Below are 19,754 nucleotides of genomic sequence, written 5' to 3' on the forward strand. Positions count from 1 at the left end.
TCTCTGTCTCTCTCTCTCTCTCTGTGTTTGTGTACCAGAAGAAAGTTCATGGCGACGGTAACCCTGTAAAGGCTCTAGGCTGTTGGGGTCCCGTCGAAGAATACCTGCTGTCATGCTGACTTGGTAAGCTATGGAACTCTGTGTGTGTGTGTGTGTGTGTGTTTGTGCGTGCGTGCGTGCGTGCGTGTGTGAATGTGTGTGTGTGTGTGTGTGTGTGTGTGAGTGAGAAAGAGAGAGACCGTGCGTGTCCATGAACATTGTGTGTTCGTGCGCGCGCGCACGTGTATCAGGCGCGCGTGTGTATACCCCAACGCATCTGCTCTGTTTTTCCCACAGCACATGTGGTGTAACGTTTATGGAATAGTCCCTGAAACCGATACAGAACCTTCCAGGACCATATCAAGCATGTTTGTGAGGTTGGTGTTACGTGCATTAATCAGTCGGACGCTTTGATTCTACCTTGGAACTGTTTCCTTCAGGACCATCCTGGCGGTGGCGCTATGCCTGCCCTCCATCCACCCGTACCCCATGTACGGGCAGGAAATCCCCAACGGGGATCAGGTCCCCCACCCGTGCAAACCCAACTTTCTGTGGCACGGGGTGGGCCACCAGATCTCTCAGGGGGGCGGCGCCAGGAACCCCTTTGGAGAAGACTTCGCTGCCAACGGACATAAGGTGGGTGGTGAGAACACTGTATCGCTGTCAGTTTTCACTGATTACATGAAAATACATTAAAATAGTTTAGTATAAGACATGGTAATACAATGTAAGATAAAACAAAAGTGGAATGGTGGCCTAGTGGAAACTCATCTGCTTAGGTACCTAGAGAATCTCAGCACACTGGGTCGAATCCCACACTTGTCAGTATCTTCTCCCACTCCACAAGACCTTGAGTGGTAGTCTTGACGATGGTAATTTGGATGAAATGATAAACGGAGATCGTTTGTGTAGCTTACACTAAGCACATGTAAGAGAACCCACGGCAAGAAAATGGTTGTCCCTGGCAAAATTCTACAGAAAAATCCACTTTGATAGTAAAACAAATACACTTGCAGACAGAAAAAAGTATACAGTCCATAAAAGTATGATAATGTATTACCAGACAAGAAAAATGAAATAGAAATCAATAGTGTCAACTTCAATGATGACATAAAGTGAACTGCAAAAAATACAAGACAAGAGAAGTGTGCACTCAGAATGACGCCGATGTGTTCATCTGTGTTTGGAAAATGGTGTCTTAGGCGTAGTGATTTTTCTTCTTTTTTATTTTTATTTTTTTACCAAAGCACATTTTTTTAGTGGAATTCAGATTGCTCTTCTCGGAGAGATCGTGTCGCCACAGGGAAGCGCCTTTTTTTTCTTTTCTTTTTTTCCTGTGCATGTGTATTTGTTTTACTATCAAAACTGATCATACCTGTTCAATCTTGGCTTGAACGAGCCCTCTTCCAAAAAAATAATAATAAAAATAAAATAAAATAAAATAAACAGCCTCTATGAAACTGTTGGGGGCATCTCTCTCTCTCTCTCACTCGCTCTCACTCACTCTGCCTATCTGTATTGCGTGAATGCGTGTGTGTGAAAACTGCTGTTTGTTAATGGAGGAATGGAGGTACGGAAAAGGAAGACCTATTGCTGAAGTGGTCACATTTTATATCAAACTTTCAACGAAGATAAGAACTTTGGTGACAACAGTGGAGGAAAATACATACTTTTCGATTATCACGTGCAGTGGACAGAGGCCCTGTGCCGTAAGGACAGTGACGGGGACGGTCGGACCAACGGAGAGGAGCTGGGGGACCCGGAGTGTGTGTGGTCCAAGGGACAGACCCCACCCGTCACCGCTGCCACCAGCCTCTCACACCCCGGTACGATACCCGTCCACCCCGACAACCACACCTCTCACCCCCTACCCTACTAACACATGTACCCGATTCGCATGTTTCCGATTCGCATATCACTGAATTGTGTGTGTGTGTGTGTGTGTGTGTGTGTGTGTGTGTGTGTGTGTGTGTGTGTGTGTGCGTGTGTGTGTGTGTGTGTGCGTGTGTGTGTGTGTGTGATTTGGGTTTGGGTTTGGAGAAGGTGGTTAAAGGGGAATATACAGAAAAAAGAGGGATAAACTAGAACTATAGAATCAACATTTCGTAAATGTCTGTGTAACGGCAATTAAGAACATAAACACCAATAAAGAAAAGATTAATGTTCAGTATCGGAAGATCACATCACAGAAACACTCTATTTGGACTATGTAACAGGGATTCAGCAATTTCAGTCAACAGTAACTGGTTGGACACTTCTTTTATAGGGGAGAGTCTCCTAATTTGGACCACTTTTTTAAATAGTGCAATATCTCAAAGACAAAAGCATAGATTTCAGTCCAGATAGTTCCTGATTATTGTTATGAGTACTGCCAACCAAACCACAGCCAATCTAAACAATAACTCTTCAAACTTTAACAAAAACTTAGAAACTTGGTACCAAATATGGACCAGCATGGCTTCTAATATGGACCAGGTCTTAATATGCATGAAATGAGAATATGTGCAAAAGAAACCATCTGAAAATGCATTCTCCAGTTTTAGGACGGGATAGCCTAAACACTTTTAAAGAAATATGCCAAAATTAAACATGTTCACACGCATATTAGCATTTCTGCACATGCGCTTGTGCTCGTGGACTCTCTCTCTCTCTCTCTCTCTCTCTCTCTCTCTCTCTCTCTCACTTAATTTTTGCAACAATTTATTCAAATTATGGTGACAGTAGTCGGTAAGATGAATATAAGCAAACTTGACCAAAGTGGTTTTTATGTGTGTTTTTTTTTAAAGCTGCAATAGCCTAACTCACACACACACACAAACACACACACACACATACACACACACACACACACACACACACACACACACACACACACACACACACACACACACACACACACACACACAATTTTAGCAACAAGTTAATAAAATTATGGCAACTGTAGTCAGTGAGAAGAATATAAGCAAAACGAACCAACTGTGTATACCTAATAGGCTAAAACAATAGGTTAAACAAAACAAAATCAATTGTCAACTTGACCAAAGTGGGTTTGTTTGTTTTTTTATCTAGAAGCTGCAGTAGCCTAATTCACACACACATACCCGCACACACACACACACACACACACACACACACACACACACACACACACACACACACACACACACACACAATTTTAGAAACAAATTAATAACATTATGGCAACAGTAGTCAGTGAGAAGAATATAAGCAAAACAAACCATCTGTGTATAGCCTACCTAATAGGCTAAAACAATCGGGGGAAAACACCAAAAAACTAAACAAAACAAAATCATTTGTCAACTTGACCAAAGTGTTTTTTTTTTTTTACCTGCAAGCTGCAGTAGCCTAACTCACACATACGCACACACACACACACACACTCTCTCTCTCTCTCTCTCTTTTAATTTCACTTGAATCATTCATGTGTAGCATTCATGCTAGGGTTTTATTGTTGTTTTTCCCTTGGTGTGTGTGTGTGTGTGTGTGTGTGTGTGTGTGTGTGTGTGTGTGTGTGTGTGTGTGTGCGCGTGTGTGTGTTACTCGTTTCCGTTCCGTACAGATGTGAGCGATGTTGTGTCTCTCAGTTTGACGCTGTGTTATACTCGTACATTATACATGTATTAAGTATTCAGTATAACTACATTTATAAGTGTACATATTTGTGTGTCTCTTAGAACAACGGCAGATGTGTAAGTCGGCCAGAGTGCTAATATCTTCACCGTTGGAAAATAAAGATTCATTCATTTATTCATTCTCTCTCTCTTTCTCTCTCTCTCTCTCTCTCTCACACACACACACACACACACACACACACACACACACACACAAGGTCCAGTGGTCTAAAATAACTTAAAATCGTGTGTAGATATAATTGATATATTAAAAAAAATGCAGTCTCCTCTGGTCCATATTGAAAGACTTAAGCACTGAAACTTACAAAGACTTACCGTTTCCGCACCCCTCGCTTTTCCGCCATTGTGACGTTTGTAAACGAAGCAGGGGAAACACCTCAAAGCTTCTACAGTGTTCAAATTTGTAAGAGTTGTATGACTTGGACAAAACGGTTGTGGTCCAAAGTAAGAGACGGTCCACAATCGGCGACCCTCCCCTATTTTGTTCTGAAAATGTTCTACTTTACGAGACTTTGGAAGTAACCTGACAATCGTTTGACACTGAAACAAAATATGCTTTCGTGTGATCTGTTTATCACAAACACAATAAACATTTCTGCTAAACTTTGTCTTGAAAGCGTCTAGTCTTATTCGAGACAACAGAGACGTTACCAGTCTATGATAGAACGATGGGAAATCCATCAATTTGTATAGTGTAATTTCAGTTATAAACCCTTTTTCCTTTGGGTATGAAACATCTGCTCCATATTGAAGATTCGAGAAGTCTTCCTTTTCTTATTCAGCTCCATATGTCTGGAATAGTTTATCCCACGGTCGTCGCCACTCTCCCTCATTTCAATCTTTTAAATCCGGTCTGAAAACACATCTTTTTGAAAACGCCCATCCATAGACCTTTCATACCTTTTCAGCTATAACCCATGCAAAATCTCTCTCTCTCTCTTTCGTTGTGTGTGTGTGTGTGTGTGTGTGTGTATGTGTGTGTGATTATGTAATGTAATACGCGTAGTCTCTGAATCTATTTTATATTACTGTGCGCTAAATCAATTATTTTTCTTCTTCTTCCTTTAGTGAGTTATTGCGCGCGCATTATTTCGTTGATTTCGTTCCGCATTCCGAAAACCGCTGTTACCCCTTTGCAGCTTCCTGATTGTCTGATGAGAATACGCCAAGACTTGACTTGACTTGACTTTGACGGTCAACGATTTAGGCCTCTTCCCGAGGCCTGTTCGTGTTCCAAAGACTGTCACTGAATTGGTTACATGCGTGACGAGCGCGGCTAAACCAAATCAGCTACTCTGGCAAGATGGGTTGTACAAACCAGGTAGGTCCCTCCGATGCTTGTCCAGGCGGCTCTTGAAGGCGTTGACAGACGGCGCCACGTTAAACTAACAGGTCTGTAGTTGCTGGGCACCATTCTGTTCCCCTTCCTGTGTGACGTAGGCTTTCCTCCAGTCCTCCGGGATCGTTCCGCTGTTCAGTGTCAGTCTAAAGAGATGGGCCAGAGGCTTCGCCAGCTGATCAGCTGCTTTGGCGAGTATCAATGGTGTCAATCCATCGGGTCCTGCTGCCTTGCCTGTATGTAAGTTCCTCAGTGACTTCCTCAGTGACTTCAAAATCTTCCAAAGCTTCTGTGAAACTGTAGTCTGGGAGTGGGCCTGTATCCTCAACTGTAAAAACACTCGTTTTTCTTGTTCGCAATTAAAAGCAAAGAAATACACGTTCTGGACAGAACATATACAGTGACACTAACTACATTATTGACGTGTTTACTGCATATGAATGTTTTAAAGTGGATACTGAATTAATTAGTATAAACAGGAAAAAAAATGAATCGAAGGTGTCGTTTCTCGGTGAGTGGAAAGACAACGCTGGACGAACACGGATCTCTGCAGATCTACAAAAACGGATATATACTGCAGTGTTTTTGAGGCGATGGGAACGTCTCCTTTACCCGGACTTGAAAGAATTTTTTAACTGCCCGAGATACAGCATCATAACATAATTTAAAATGCGTTAGGACTAGAACATGCTCAAATAATATTTTTTTGAACGCCAACATTGAACCCGCGTTAGCGCAGTGGGTAAAACCACACGTTCTCGATCCAGATATCCGTGATTCAAATCTGCATTGAAGCCTTTTTTGTTCGCGAAGCTGTATATCATTATAATAACGAATAGAGAACACATTTCAACAAATTAATTTTTGATTTTTTAAAGATTTTTTTTTTTTTCATTAGCTCCGTGCACTTTTTTCCCCCTTGATTTCCCAGGTTATCGATGGAGAATTTTCGGAAATTGTCATACATACAAGCACCTGTTTGTTAGTAAAAGCAATCATTCACTAAAATAAACTAAACAGACGCATTTAACGTGAAAAAAAGTATTATTTTAAAGAATTATTGTCCGGAATCGACGTGAAAGTAGAAGATCGCCACATGCTTTCGCTTTCGGCGCCATCTTGAATTTTGACATTTATTTTGACAAAGCATGTGCTCGCCAATTTTTCCTGCAGTATGACTTCAAATGACTCTTTCTCGGAAAACTAAGCCTTCGAAAGCTCCGATGAAGACACCTAGGAGCTACAGGATGCCATGTCTGACAGTGATACAGACGAAGACCCTATCTCCCTTCGTCGATTCCAGACCATAGCAGACGACGCCATGCGTGAGTATTTCGTTTTCATCATTCGATCTCAGTTAACTAAAAATATCACCGTTGTGATACACAAATAATGAAAACTAGCCAATGGAAATTATTTGTAGGCTTTTTTTTTATGTGTCTGACTGGGCAACATTAACATTTTTACCCGTGCACTCTTCGATGTTGAAGTGAGAAATCAAATCCACCCAAATGGGTATACCGGCTTGTGACAAAGTTGTGCACCATCTCTGGTTCGACATTCTTATATTATAATTAACATTTTTACCCGTCTGCAGTAAAAAACATACGTGAGAAAGTCCAAAACGGTTGAAAATGTTAATTATATATATATAAGTTTGTCGACTATAGTAGAGGATTTTAAAACGAACTTGTCGAGATTAGAAAGGTGTCTAAAAGGGGATGCTTTTGGGGGCATTCCATGCACCTAGCAGGGGGCTTGGAAAGAATGGGGGATACGCAAAGTGAAAGAAAAAATCGGACCCATGGGTCAGTTCGAAGTTACCCGTCTGTGTTACAAAACATACATGAAAACGATTAAGACGGGAGTGTGTATATATACACAAGTTTGGGTCAGTACTCGTAATGAAACTTGTCTCGATTCTAATTGCCGGTATGTCCGAGTTCGTGAGGCATTCCATGCATCAGGCAATGGGCTTGAAATAGAAAAATTCGTAAAGAAATCGGGAAGCTTGTCGCTCTCATATCTCCAGGAGCGGACATGCGCGAACGGGACGTATATGGCAGTTCGATCGAAAGCGGTCAGTGTACGCGATCGCCAGGTTATTTGAAGTGAAGACGGAATGAACTGTACCATGCTTCGCGAGAGGATGAAAACAGAGTGGGGGACGAGACAATAGGTTGTGATCCTAACATGAACATGACTGAAAATAATAAAACGGCTTGCATGAAACACCGTCACGTGTGTACGACGTGAAAAGAGTGACGGCAGTCTCCTGTGGTGGGTCCGTTCTTTTCGGCCTGTTTCGTTGTACGTCCTTGCTGTATCGGTTCCGACAGCACTGACCAGGTACACGTGGAAACCGCACACCATTCCCTGTATTGCAGTGCTGAAATGCATTGCACAGAGGACTTCACATTAAAAAGTGAGCGGGACTGGTGGAACTGACCTTCCTTGACAACGTGCTGTGCAGAAAAGTCACATACCGAAATAGGAAAGTGCATTTTAACGGCCGAGTCAGTGTCCGTGCTGAACTTAACCGTTTCAATTGGACAGCTGCACGTCTCTTTCTCGTCAGTGATGCTTTGGCCGCCTGTGAATGTTCAAGTCAGCGATTTCACGTGTGTGTGTGTGTGTGTGTGTGTGTGTGTGTGTGTGTGTGTTGAGAACTTCATTCCGTGATTGTCCGTGGTGTGTGTTAGACAGCTTGTTTCCTCGACAGCACGCGTCACATACGTCAGTGTGTGCTGTGTCCTGTGTTGCATGTCAGTGTGCTCCTGGCCTTCCGTGGAGAACTGAGGGCGAGACATAAAATATTTAGCTCCACAGATGGCCATTCTTTCCGTACGCACACAGTTGTTCATGTTACGTTCGGAACCCATCAGTTGTCTAGTCCTCCACTCTTGTTTTCATCCTCCCGCTGAAACACGGTGCAGTTCATTCCGTCTTCACTTCAAGTACAAGATTGTCAGTGCACAGTAACCTCTTTCCTACGTCCCCTTCGTGCACATCCACTTCGACAGACAGGACAGGTCGTGCATGTACAATCACAACATTCCTTCAACATGTGTCTGGCAGTGTACAGTGACAGCTTCATTCCGTTTTTGCCAGTGTGTCCGTATAGTTGCCGGGGCTCAAGCTGACTTCATTCCGTGATCTTATGATGTTGTGCGTGCCAGTGTACACTCACAAGTTCATTCCGTGATAATGTGTGTAGGGTTGACAAATTCATGGTTCCGGGATTGTGTGTGTAGGCACTGACACCTGACTTCATTTCGTGGTTTGTTGCGCCGACGGTGTACACTGTCAATTTCATTCCGTCAGAGTGTGTGTGGGGCTATGCGCAAAACATGTGGATTCATGTACTACATCGGTAAGTACAATCGCAAACCCTTGTGTCGTCGTGCACTGTCGTTTTCAGCCTCGCGCGAAGGACTCCACACTTCATTCCGTTTACAGTTTCGAAGTGCACAACTCAATACCCCGAAAGCAGCACTCCATTTTTAGACACCTTTCTAATGTGGACAAATTCCTTTTAAAATCCTCTTCTATAGTCGACAAACTTATATATATATGTAATTAACATTTTTACCCGTTTTGGAGTTTTTCACGTATGTTTTGTACTGCCGACGGGTGAAAATGTTAATTATAATATAAGAATGTCGAACCAGAGATGGTGGACACGTTCGTCAGAAACAGGTATACCCATTTGGGTAGATTTTATTTCTGACTTCAACATCGAAGAGTGGACTGGTAAAAATGTTAATATTGCCTCTTATTGATCATTTGACCGCCAATAAATTATTAACATGTATTTCTGCTTCGACACATCACATGCTGGATCTAGCAGACTGACCCAGTTTCTGCTTGCGGAAGAGCAAGTGCTTCGCTATGAGAATTAAGACAAACTGAGCAATTGTACAAACTGTATTGATGCTGCGCTGGTTATTATCGTGTGTGTCCATAATCAATGTATTTTTCACCTGACAGCCTGTGTGTGCGTGTGTGTGTGTGTGTGTGTGTGTGTGTGTGTGCGCGCGCGCGCGCGCGTGCTTTTTCCCCCTTGCATACAAGGTTGTGTATGAAAGTGTGTCAAGTTTGTGTGTGTGTGTGTGTGTGTGTGTGTGTGTGTGTGTGTTTGCTTTTTTCCCTTGCATACAAGGTTGTTTTTTTTTGTTGTTGTTGTTTTGTGTGTGTGGGTGCTTGCGACATGGCAATACCGATGGCTGATATATATATATATATATATATTATATATATATATATATATATATATATATATTATATATATATATATATATATATATATATATGGTGCACTTTTTATCAGCTGAAAAAAAAGTGATTTTCGCTTTTGTGTGTGAAAAATGAATAGACAGCTTGCAAGCTTGGGTGAATATGAAAAGTTCCAGAAGCATCAAATAAATATATTCACTAAACATTCCATTTCCCAGTTAGAGAGAGAGAGAAAGATTTGTAAACAAAATGTTATGAGTTAAAGAAAGAATACAAAAAAGTAATAAAAACCAATGTGGTGTATGTTACCTGTGGAAACCACCTGTGCTTATACAAAAAAAGTAATAAAAACCAATGTGGTGTATGTTACCTGTGGAAACCACCTGTGCTTTGTGGATGGCAGAAGCTGCCTTCTGAGTTTTAATGTAGGTAAGATCATGCATGTACATGTGTGTAACACAAATGCAGTGATGAAAGGGTAGGGGCGGGGTCTGGTTTGGGGTTGTTGTTCTTTCTACGAGTAAGTGATTACTTTTGAAAGAAGTATGTTCAGTTTGTTATTACCAATAGTGCTATGACAGGGTAAAGCCAGAATGGAAGAGTGATGACTTTTTAAAGATATATGCATAGGTTTGTTTGTCTCATGCCTTTCTTTCATAGTTTCTTCCTCAGGATGTTTCAGTACATTCTTTATATACCTTTAACAAAAAAATGGATGTGTAAAAACAAACTGAGGTTTTTTTTTGACAGTCTCTTCATAACCCATGTGTATCCAAAGAACCAAAGCAACTGTTTCCACTGTTAAAACAGGTGGGAGTGGTCGGTCTATTTTTAGCAACAATATCAACAAATATATTGTTTAAAGAAAGAAACTGTCTGTAGTTTGTGAATAATATATATTCTTGTATCCATGGGATGCTATATTAATGTTAACCGTCTAAACTCTTGTGTTTTTCAGCAAAACAAGAAGTTTGTTTTGGTGTACACGACTTTTGTGATTTGTCGTATTCAATCACGAAATACAGTTAAGATTTTATTCACAGCACTGAACATATAGTTTTTTTACACAGCACTGTGAATTTTGTTTCAGATGTAAGGAAAATGATTGCTTTCTCAATAAAGTTAAAATTGTGAACTTGAACTCAATATCTTGGATTTTTTGTTCAGTGAGAATTTGAAAAATATTCAAAAAGTGCTCAACATTTCTGTTTTTAGCAACAGAGGTCAAAGGTCATCAAAATGACAGCTGGCAGATGGGGAGTCATTCTGTCTGCTCCATCATATGCTCCGTTTCAGTTGCATTACTTCCATGCCGCTCATTCTGAATCCCTATACACAGTCACATCTGGGTTAGTCTGTCACAGTCACAGCATCGGCAGTCCACAGGGAGCCACCGATGTTTGGTTGCCAAGAGATTGGAGACCAGAGGAGATCCTGCACTACTGCTGAGTCACTTGACCCCAGAGTCATTTGAGGCTGGTCATGATGACCCCTGGTAAAACTCAGTGGAGGAGTGAGATAGTTTAAGGTTGTTACACTGGTACCAGCCAATAACGCTTCGCTGCTTCTGGAGTTAGTTTGAATGAAGTTGTTATACCAGTGTGTCTAGGTAGCACTTTGTAGCACTACTTTTATCTTGTGCGTTTTATGTTGCTTTGAACTGACAAAAAAAATGCATGGGGGTGGTACACAGGCGTGTGTGACCCATGGAACGCAGTGGAGTGTGTCGGTCGAAACGCCTGGCTTGACTGCAGCCGTGATGAGGAGTTCAAGTGCCCAGCCATCAGTGAGCCTGGTGAGAGAAAGATCAAGAAATGGATACAAAAAGAGAGATTCGGAGTGAGTGAGAGGGAGAGAGAGAGAGAGAAAGAGAGAGAGAGTGTGTGTGTGTGCGTGTGTGTGTGTGTGAAAGCATGTACAGAACAGTGACTTCTTGAGCATCTGCATGTTTGAGAATACCCCTTATCCTGTGCTACTGCTGAAGGCATACTAACCCCCCAAACTCAGTACTCACTGTCTTGTGAAAACTTAGCTGAAGCCTAGAAAGTGTAACAAAGATCAGCAGTGTCCCCTGAAGTATCCAAAAGTTTAATGCAGAACGTTAGTATCTTTCATTGTGTTTCTTAATTGTTGTTACTGTTCATGTTGTATTTATCACTGTCTTAAGTGAACATAAGCTTTTTGTTCTTCCCAGAAAGGGATTTATATCTGAAACAATCTTCTGCATCATATCGTTCACCCGCCTTCCACTCCTCACTAAAAATCCATCTGTTCAAAATCATTTTAGTATTGTATTCGTAATCTCTTGAACATGTCACTGTACAGATGTGCGGAACATCACTATACGTTTCCCTCGCACCAAGGTGCCAGCCAAGGAGACGACCTACATCTGCTTCAATTTCGAGCTGCCTGACGACCAGGAGTACCACCTGATCGCCACAGAACCCTTCATCGACAACCACAACGTCATGCACCACATCGTCCTGTCCACTTGCGACAGTTCAGGTCAGACGACAGGCGTGTGCGTCCTCAGCTGAGACTCTTTTTCTTCTATTTTTTGGTCTTCATGATCTTTTTGGTCTTCTCCCTGGTAATATTCTTCTTGGCCTTCTTCTTCATGGTCTTCTTCTCTATCGTCGTCTTCTTTCTTGTTCCTCTTCTTTTTCCCAGTATTCTTCTTCTTGGTCCTCTTCTTCCTGGTATTCTTTTTCATGGTCTTCTTCTTGATATCGTTTTTCTTTCTAGTTTTCTCAGTCTTCTTCCTGCTCTTCATGATATTCTTAGTTTTCGTCTTTTTTGTGTGTTTTTGTACTAATTATTACAAAAGCTGATGATAATAAAGGATACTTATAATGTACTCTACATCCATACCACATGAGTTCCCATGAGCCCCCACCCCCACCCCCCACCCCCCACAGAACGCAAAAAATCAACATCAATAAGGGAGGAGGAAACGGCTACAAAAATGAACAACACAGACAAATTAACTAAATAAATTTCTGTTGAGTTGGACAGGACTTTTTCAGTGCAAGTTAACAGTTTAGGGACAGGACAGGTATGAATGTTATAGTGAAGTTAAGAACAGTTTTAAAATGGAAAAGGAATATTGTATTGTGACTATTTTGTCGTAACAGATTCCTTGGTATGAAACTCGGCTGCTCTCCCAGGGGAGAGTGCGTCGCCATTGTGCAGCGCCACGTTTATTTTCAGCGTGCAAGTATATTAGTTTCACCATTAAAGTAGTGTTTTCTACCACAGTAAACACCTTTGTAGCCGTGGTTTCTGTTACGTGCGCTAAGTGCATGTTGCGCATAGGACCTCAGTTTATCGTCTCATCCGAATGATTAGCGCCAAGACCATCGCTCAAGGTCTAATGGAGGGGAAGAAAATTCTGACTAGTGTTGGAGAGCTAGAACTGATTAACCCCGGGGTCTGTGTAAACCATGGTAAACTTCAACCGGTCAAAACTTACCTTCAGCCAGTCAGTGGTGTGTTGGTCTGTGGTAACGTGTCCGCATAGAAAGCGAGAGAATCTGAGCGCACTCGTTCGAATCCCAGTCGTCAGTACTTTCTCCCCCTCCACTAGACATGTGGTGCTCTGGACGCTGGTCATTCGGATGAGACAATAAACCGAGGTCCCGTGTGCAGCATGCACTTAGCGCACGTAAAAGAACCCAAAGCAGCAAAAGGGATGTCCCTGGCCAAGTTCTGTAGAAAAACAAACAAATTTGCATGCAGAGAAACAAAACGAAAAAAAAGGGGGGAGGGGACGGGGTGAGGGGGCGCCTCATGGTAACGACGCGCTCTCTCTGGGGAAAGCAGCCTGAATTTCACAAAGAGAAATCTGTTATGACTAGAGTAATACAATACAATACTACAATACAATACAATACAATACAATACTCGCGGTTATGGGGTTCAATCCAGTGCCCTCACAATCTCTCGCTTCCTAGGCGGACACGTTCCCACTGGGCCAGCTGTTCACTGTTGCAGTGAGGCTGATGGAAAAGCCAGAGCACTGTCTGATGGGCATCCCGGGCTGCAATAATGGGGTCGGGGGATGGGCCTGGGTGAGACGGGCACCTGCACTGACCCCAAGGCTGGCTTCCTCATTGGCAAGGGTCACACGTCCATGGCATCCATGCAGGTCGGTCACAGTGTGTGTGTGTGTTTTCTTCTTCATCTTCAGCTTAACGTCTATTCACTGTAAGTGTTTTTAGACGGAAAGGAGTAAAGTAGTGGATAAAGGAAAGGGAATGCATGTGAATATTAGTGTAAAAAAAGGGTTCATGTTATGTATCAGAGGAAAAGTATATTATAAGAAAAAGTCTAAAGAGACTGTGGTGTGTATTGAATGAGGTGTCATGGAAAGAGAATATCTATATGCATATCAAGTATGTGTGTGTGTGTGTGTGTGTGTGTGTGTGTGTGTGTGTGTGTGACTGAAGCCTGGCTTAATGACACAGGAAACGAATGATGATCGCCACCTTGCAGCTCCCTGTAATACAAACGACTTTAGCACTAAACAGTGCTTGGAGCATGGTCTCTGACCAAGGAAAGGCGCTGTATAAGTATTCACATCACTCAATCAATCAATCACAAAACGGTAATGTGTGTGCCTTCTCTGTTGTCTTATGGTCATGCAATAGCGTCAAAACACATGAACATGAAAGGATCTGTGCCAGATTTACACGTATCGATTTTCTCTGTGTCTCTCTCACTTTTGGTCGTGCATTGCTTCAAAAAAGTGAAAAGGAAAGATCTCCTGTGCGTGGCGCCTCTATTTCGCATGGTCGTGCATTTGCGTCAATAAAGTGAAGAGGAAACGATCTTCGGCAGAAATACGTGTGCCAAATTTCTGTTTGTGTGTTTCTTGTTTGCTTTTGGTTACCTTTTTCCCTGTCACTTAGAATCTTGCCTGTTTCTGTGTCTGTATGTTTCTGTCTGTGTCTTCTCACCAAAAAATGGAACGGGGGAATTATATTTGCCCTCCACCCTCTGCCTCACATATACATTCATGTGCGCGCGTGTGCATGCACACACCGCAAGCACACCTCCTCGAAAAGGAATGTTCATTGGACAGATTCCACGACAAGCCCCCAGGATCTCTGCCAGTCAGCTGGGCTGTAAGCAACACGATTTTGATTTTAAATGAATAATAGGAAACACATAACAAGCGCCCAAAGACAGCTCCCAGTTTGGTCTACCCAGGTTGGCAATCTGTTGTGCAAATGACGGCTGGTGCTGCTGCTACTACTACTATTGTTATTATGAATGATAATAATAATGATAATAATATTATTCGTATTCTTATTAGCAAAGCACTTAGAGCTTGGACTCTGACCGAGGACAGACGCCGTATATCATTTACCCCTTGAGTGCCGTAGAACGTGTCATGTATGTGAATAGTGACGTCACTGATGACGTCATCGGAAAAGAGAAATAACTCTGGATAACTGAAATTTCACACAGTTTATCTAGAGTGGTATATCTCCAGACTATTTTCTCAGTTTTAGGCCAGTTGTTTTGGATATTGTTTTATGACTTGGAACACCATCTACGGGGAACGTGGCATTGAAGGGGTGGAGTGATGGCCTAGAGGTAACGCGTCCGCCTAGGAAGCGAGAGAGAATCTGAGCGCTGGTTCGAATCACGGCTCAGCCGCCGATATTTTCTCCCCCTCCACTAGACCTTGAGTGGTGGTCTGGAAGCTAGTCATTCGGATGAGACGATAAACCGAGGTCCCGTGTGCAGCATGCACTCAGCGCACGTAAAAGAACCCACGGCAACAAAAAAGTTGTCCCTGGCAAAATTCTGTAGGAAAATCCACTTCGATAGGAAAAACAAATGAAACTCCAGGCAGGAAAAAATACAACAAAAAAAAAAAAAAAAGAGTGGCGCTGTAGTGTAGCGACGCGCTCTCCCTGGGGAGAGCAGCCCGAATTTCACACAGAGAAATCTGTTGTGATAAAAAGAAATACAAATATAATAACGATTTGTGCAGCTTCACTGGACCAACCCTGGGCTGGTAGACGAGTGGTTCGACTCTTCGGGCATGACCCTGTACTACACCCCCAAGCTGCGCCAGTACAATGCTGCCGGGATGGCTCTGGGCCAGACCTACCTCAGCATCCCACCTGGTCAGAGCTCCTGGGTACACCAGGGTACCTGCACCAGCCGCTGCAGCCGCAAGATCATAGCCGGGGATCTGCACGTGTTCTCCGCTCAGAACCATATGCACTACCTGGGTTGGTTGGGCTTGGGGGTGGGATGCATGCTCTGTGTGTGTGTGTGTGTGTGTGTGTGTGTGTGTGAGAGAGAGAGAGTGTATGTGTGCAATTGTGTGAGAAAGTGTGTTTGTGTGTATGTGAGTGTGTGTGTGTGAAAGAGAAAGAGATACTGAGACAGACAGAGAGAGAGTGTGTGTGTGAGTGTGTGTATGAAAGAGAGATAGTATGTGGATGTGTCTGTATCTCTCTGACCCTGTGTCTCTGTCTCTGTCTCTCTCTCTCGTTCTCTCTCTCTCTTTTTCTTACCTTCTCTGTCTGTTTCTGCCTTTGTCCATCTCTCTTCATTCATTCATTCGTTTCATATTATTTCTACTGTCTCTATCTTTCTCTCCCCCACCCCCTTCGCGTCTTTACATTTTCTCTCTCTTTTTCCTCAACATTTCTTTCTTTCCTCCCGTGTCTCCTTCTCTCTCTCTCTCTCTCTCTCTCTCGCACACACACACACACGTGCGCACGCATGCACGCACGCACACACACACACACACTCACACACACACACACACACACGCGCGCGCGCGCGCGCGCGCTACATATGTGTGACCAGGACAGATTGACTGATGTAATTCAGGTATCCGTCAGAACATCACCTTGACCCGACCTGGAAAGCCGCTGGAGGTCATTGCCGATGATAATCCATACAGTTATGATTCCCCGAAGATACACAGGTGGGTACTTGGAATGTATTTGTGTGTGTGTGTCTGTCTGTCTGTCTGTCTGTGCGCGCGCGTATTTGAGTGTGTACGTGTGTGTGATAGAGTTGTTTTTTACTCTGTAAATATTCACGCACACGTACCTACAGATGTAGATTTACACTTTCTGTATTCAATATTCCTTTCTGAAAGAACGAAAGGTGAACTGAATGCAATGAGATGCATTCTCGCACGCACAAATACACACAGACACAGCTACACACACACACACATACAGACACACACCAACCCACCATTCCACACGCACCAAACCAAACGCCCATTCCACCTCACACATGCCCACCACCCACCCACACTCACTAACACACTGACACCAACACCACCACACCCAATGATTGTCCGGGTGCCACACGTGCATCGCATTAATCCACCCTCCATCCGCAGCCTCCAGCCCCCACTGATCATCCACCCAGGGGACGAACTCACAACCCACTGCACCTACCAGTCTCGCTCGCGGCCCAAGACCACCGTGTACGGGGAGGGGTCCTTCGAGGAGATGTGCTTCGCCTTCCTCAGCTTCTATCCGGCAGAAAACATGCGAAGCTTTTACTGCGGTCAGTGGAAGGACGTGGACATGTGTGACATCGGAGAGATGTGCGACCTGCGCATTTTTAACTCCTCCCATCCGGCCACTGCCGCCACAATTAAGAAGGTGGGGGGTTGATCGGGATGGGGGAGGGGCAGAACGAGTGTGGGTATGTGGGTGTAGAGGGGACGGGGATGGGGTAAGAGAGGGGAGAACGGTGGCCAGTCAGCGAGCCTCCCTCAACTTGTGCTCCCCCCTCCCCTCTCACAGAGACCACCATCTCATGTCCTATGGGTGTCAGAATGGCCCAGCCTGTAGCTTTCTTCGTTACAACTGAGTATTCTTTGTCTTCACACAGCTCTTCAGTGTCGAACCTTCTGTTTGCCACGTGATTCAGCAGAGGTGAAAGGATGTCATCATCCCCAATACTGAGAGTAGGAGTTAAAGGCATGGAAGAAAAAAACCCAAAACAAACACTTTATCTGTGCAAGTCCCAGGTTGAATACGCGGGGTTTCTAGCCCAGAAACGGGAAAATAGGAGAGAACGAGAGAGGTACTGCAGACAGACAGACAGACAGACAGAATTCTACAGATGAATTGATTTTGTAGGATTTGATGCCTGGTCTCTCTTAGTGATACTGGCCTTAAAAAAAAAAAAAAAAAAAAACAGAATGCAACGGATGGCGGTTGAAACGGACGGGTAGGGAAAACAGGTGTGCGAGATAGAGAACATACTGACCGACTTGCTGACAGACAGATTGAATGAGAACGAGTTAGAGAGAGAGAGAGAGAGAACGAGGGTCATAGACAGATACAGGGAGAGACAGAGAAAGCATTGGCACAAGAAACAAAGCAACAGAGAGACAGAATGACAGAGAGAGAAAAAGAGAGAGAGGGAGAGCATCAATTTTAATGGTTAAAATTCTGGGCCTTTATGCTAAGGAGTGCATCATATATACCTGTTACTACTATTACTACTACTACTACTACTACTGTTGTTTATTGTTGTGTCCGACCTCCACGTGCATCCCCTACCGCCCCCCCAATCCCCTCCTCCCGTTTGTCTTTCACTCACATGGGCACCCCACACCCACACAGGTGCTGGAGAACTGTGATCCCAGCGGGTCTTGCCGCGTGGAGTGCCGTGCCGCCATAGAGGAGGTGAGTGCTGAGAACAACTGTCTCCGGGACAACTGGGACTACGTGTCCAGCGTGATCATGCAGGACATGTACGACCCCCTGCTCCTCAAGTTCGCTGCCGCCATGGAGTCCTGTCCCCACAGGGATGGGGGAGAGGGACCCGGCGACTGGACCACGCCCAGACCGTATCACCCTGTCACCGAGAGACCCAGTGGTGAGGTCTTCTTCCTCTTCTTGTTCTTGTTGTTCTTCTTCACACTTCTTCCTGTTGTTGTTCTTCTTCTTCTTCCTCTTCTTGTTCTTGTTGTTGTTGTTCTTCTTCTTCATCATCTTGTTCTTCTTCTCTTCCTTATTTTTCTTTCAATTATGTTACTTTTGCTGGTGCTGCTGCTGCTGCTGCTGCTGCTGCTCCTCCTCCTCCTCCTCCTCCTCCTCCTCCTTCTTCTCCCCCACCATCTTCACTTTCTTCTTTATTTAGTTCACTTTTCAGAAGAGATACAGAGACGTGTACACAAACGGACAAAGAATAAGGAGAAAGACAGTAATCTCAGCATTATACAACAAACCATAACGTTGTCCATGTTTGTTCCAGAACCCTCCGAGCCCAAACCTGAAGGGCCTGGGAGCATGCTGATGAACCTGGTCAAGAGTATCGGCTCTCGTCCCCTCCTCCAGAACATCATCATGAACGTCAACTACAACAAATACGCTGGCTCTTCCGACAACGATAAGCACGGCGAAACCTGGCATTGAGCTGTGGCCGTAGTTGAAACAGGCGATTCCCCAGTCTCTGTGTGTTAGTCCTTGATGAATTGACTCCCATGGATTTTTTTTTTTTTTTCATTTTGTTTTTCTTTCTTCTTTTTAAATTTTCATTTTATTCTATTATCTTTGCTGTTCCTGTTGATGTTATGCTGCTGGTTTTTATGCTGGTTGTTGTTGTGTCCAGCTTACGTTTTATACAGTAAAGTGTATTTGATATAATATTTTGGTTTGGTCTTTGAAGTTTGTACTGTTAGCCTTTTGCTTTGAGAAAATACATTTGGTTTCAATTTTGATGCCTTGTTCGTTTGGTTTGGTTTGGTTTGGCTTTGTTCTTTTTGCTCTTTTGCTTTGTGGTTTCGGTTTTTTGTTTGTTTGTTTTCTTGTTTTGTTTTGCTTCGTTTTGCTTTTTCCAAAAGGTGTGGGTTCTTGAATGATAAGCTTATATGACTCTTTCCCACTCTGTCTCTCTCAGTCTGTGTTCATAAAAAAAACGATTTCATCGTAACTGTGGCATGAAACAAGCCTAAACGTGTTGTGTGTGTGTGTGTTGGGGGGAGGGGAGGGGGGGCATGGGGAAAGGGAAGGGGAGACCAGCAAAAAATGACTTTTCTGTCTTGAAAAAACAGTTAGGATGCTTTACAAGAAACAAGGAAATGAAAATATAAAATAAGATTAAAAAAAACAACAACAACAAAAAACAAAAACAAACCAGCAAAAACACCGTAACAGGAAGGGTGGTTGTGGTAAGGAGATTAGAACCCATGGAAGACAGCAAACTGGGGCCATTTAAAATCGGTTAGAGAGAGAGAGAGCCATGGGTTTCATGCCCTGTGACACTTGACATTGTTGAGCCGACGGCACAGGATCATGGAAGGATTATCAGGACTAGACCCCCCCGTGAACGAACCCACACAGTCAATGGTGTTTTCAGTCCCAGAGGGAGAAATGATGCAATACAATACAATACAATACAATACAGTACATCTTTAACAATGCGTCTGGAAATAATTATGTGTACATCCAAAGACCCGTCATTCACAGCACAGTCACTGTCCA

General features: G+C 43.5%; 1 protein-coding gene across 1 annotated transcript; it reads left to right on the top strand.

Annotated features, from left to right (window-relative positions):
• Window positions 1-28: 28 nt before the first annotated feature.
• Window positions 29-18,872, top strand: LOC143299558 (dopamine beta-hydroxylase-like). Its single transcript, XM_076612843.1, has 12 exons — window positions 29-123; window positions 480-675; window positions 1,730-1,865; window positions 10,961-11,062; window positions 11,593-11,772; window positions 13,261-13,414; window positions 14,351-14,393; window positions 15,272-15,515; window positions 16,126-16,222; window positions 16,652-16,919; window positions 17,892-18,147; window positions 18,526-18,872. Exons 1-12 carry the CDS (start codon window positions 113-115, stop codon window positions 18,684-18,686), a joined length of 1,848 nt encoding a protein of 615 aa, XP_076468958.1. The 5' UTR covers window positions 29-112; the 3' UTR covers window positions 18,687-18,872.
• The last annotated feature ends 882 nt before the right edge of the window (window positions 18,873-19,754 follow it).

This window comes from Babylonia areolata, chromosome 25, assembly GCF_041734735.1.
Source record: "Babylonia areolata isolate BAREFJ2019XMU chromosome 25, ASM4173473v1, whole genome shotgun sequence".
In the NCBI taxonomy this organism is placed as follows: domain Eukaryota; kingdom Metazoa; phylum Mollusca; class Gastropoda; order Neogastropoda; family Buccinidae; genus Babylonia; species Babylonia areolata.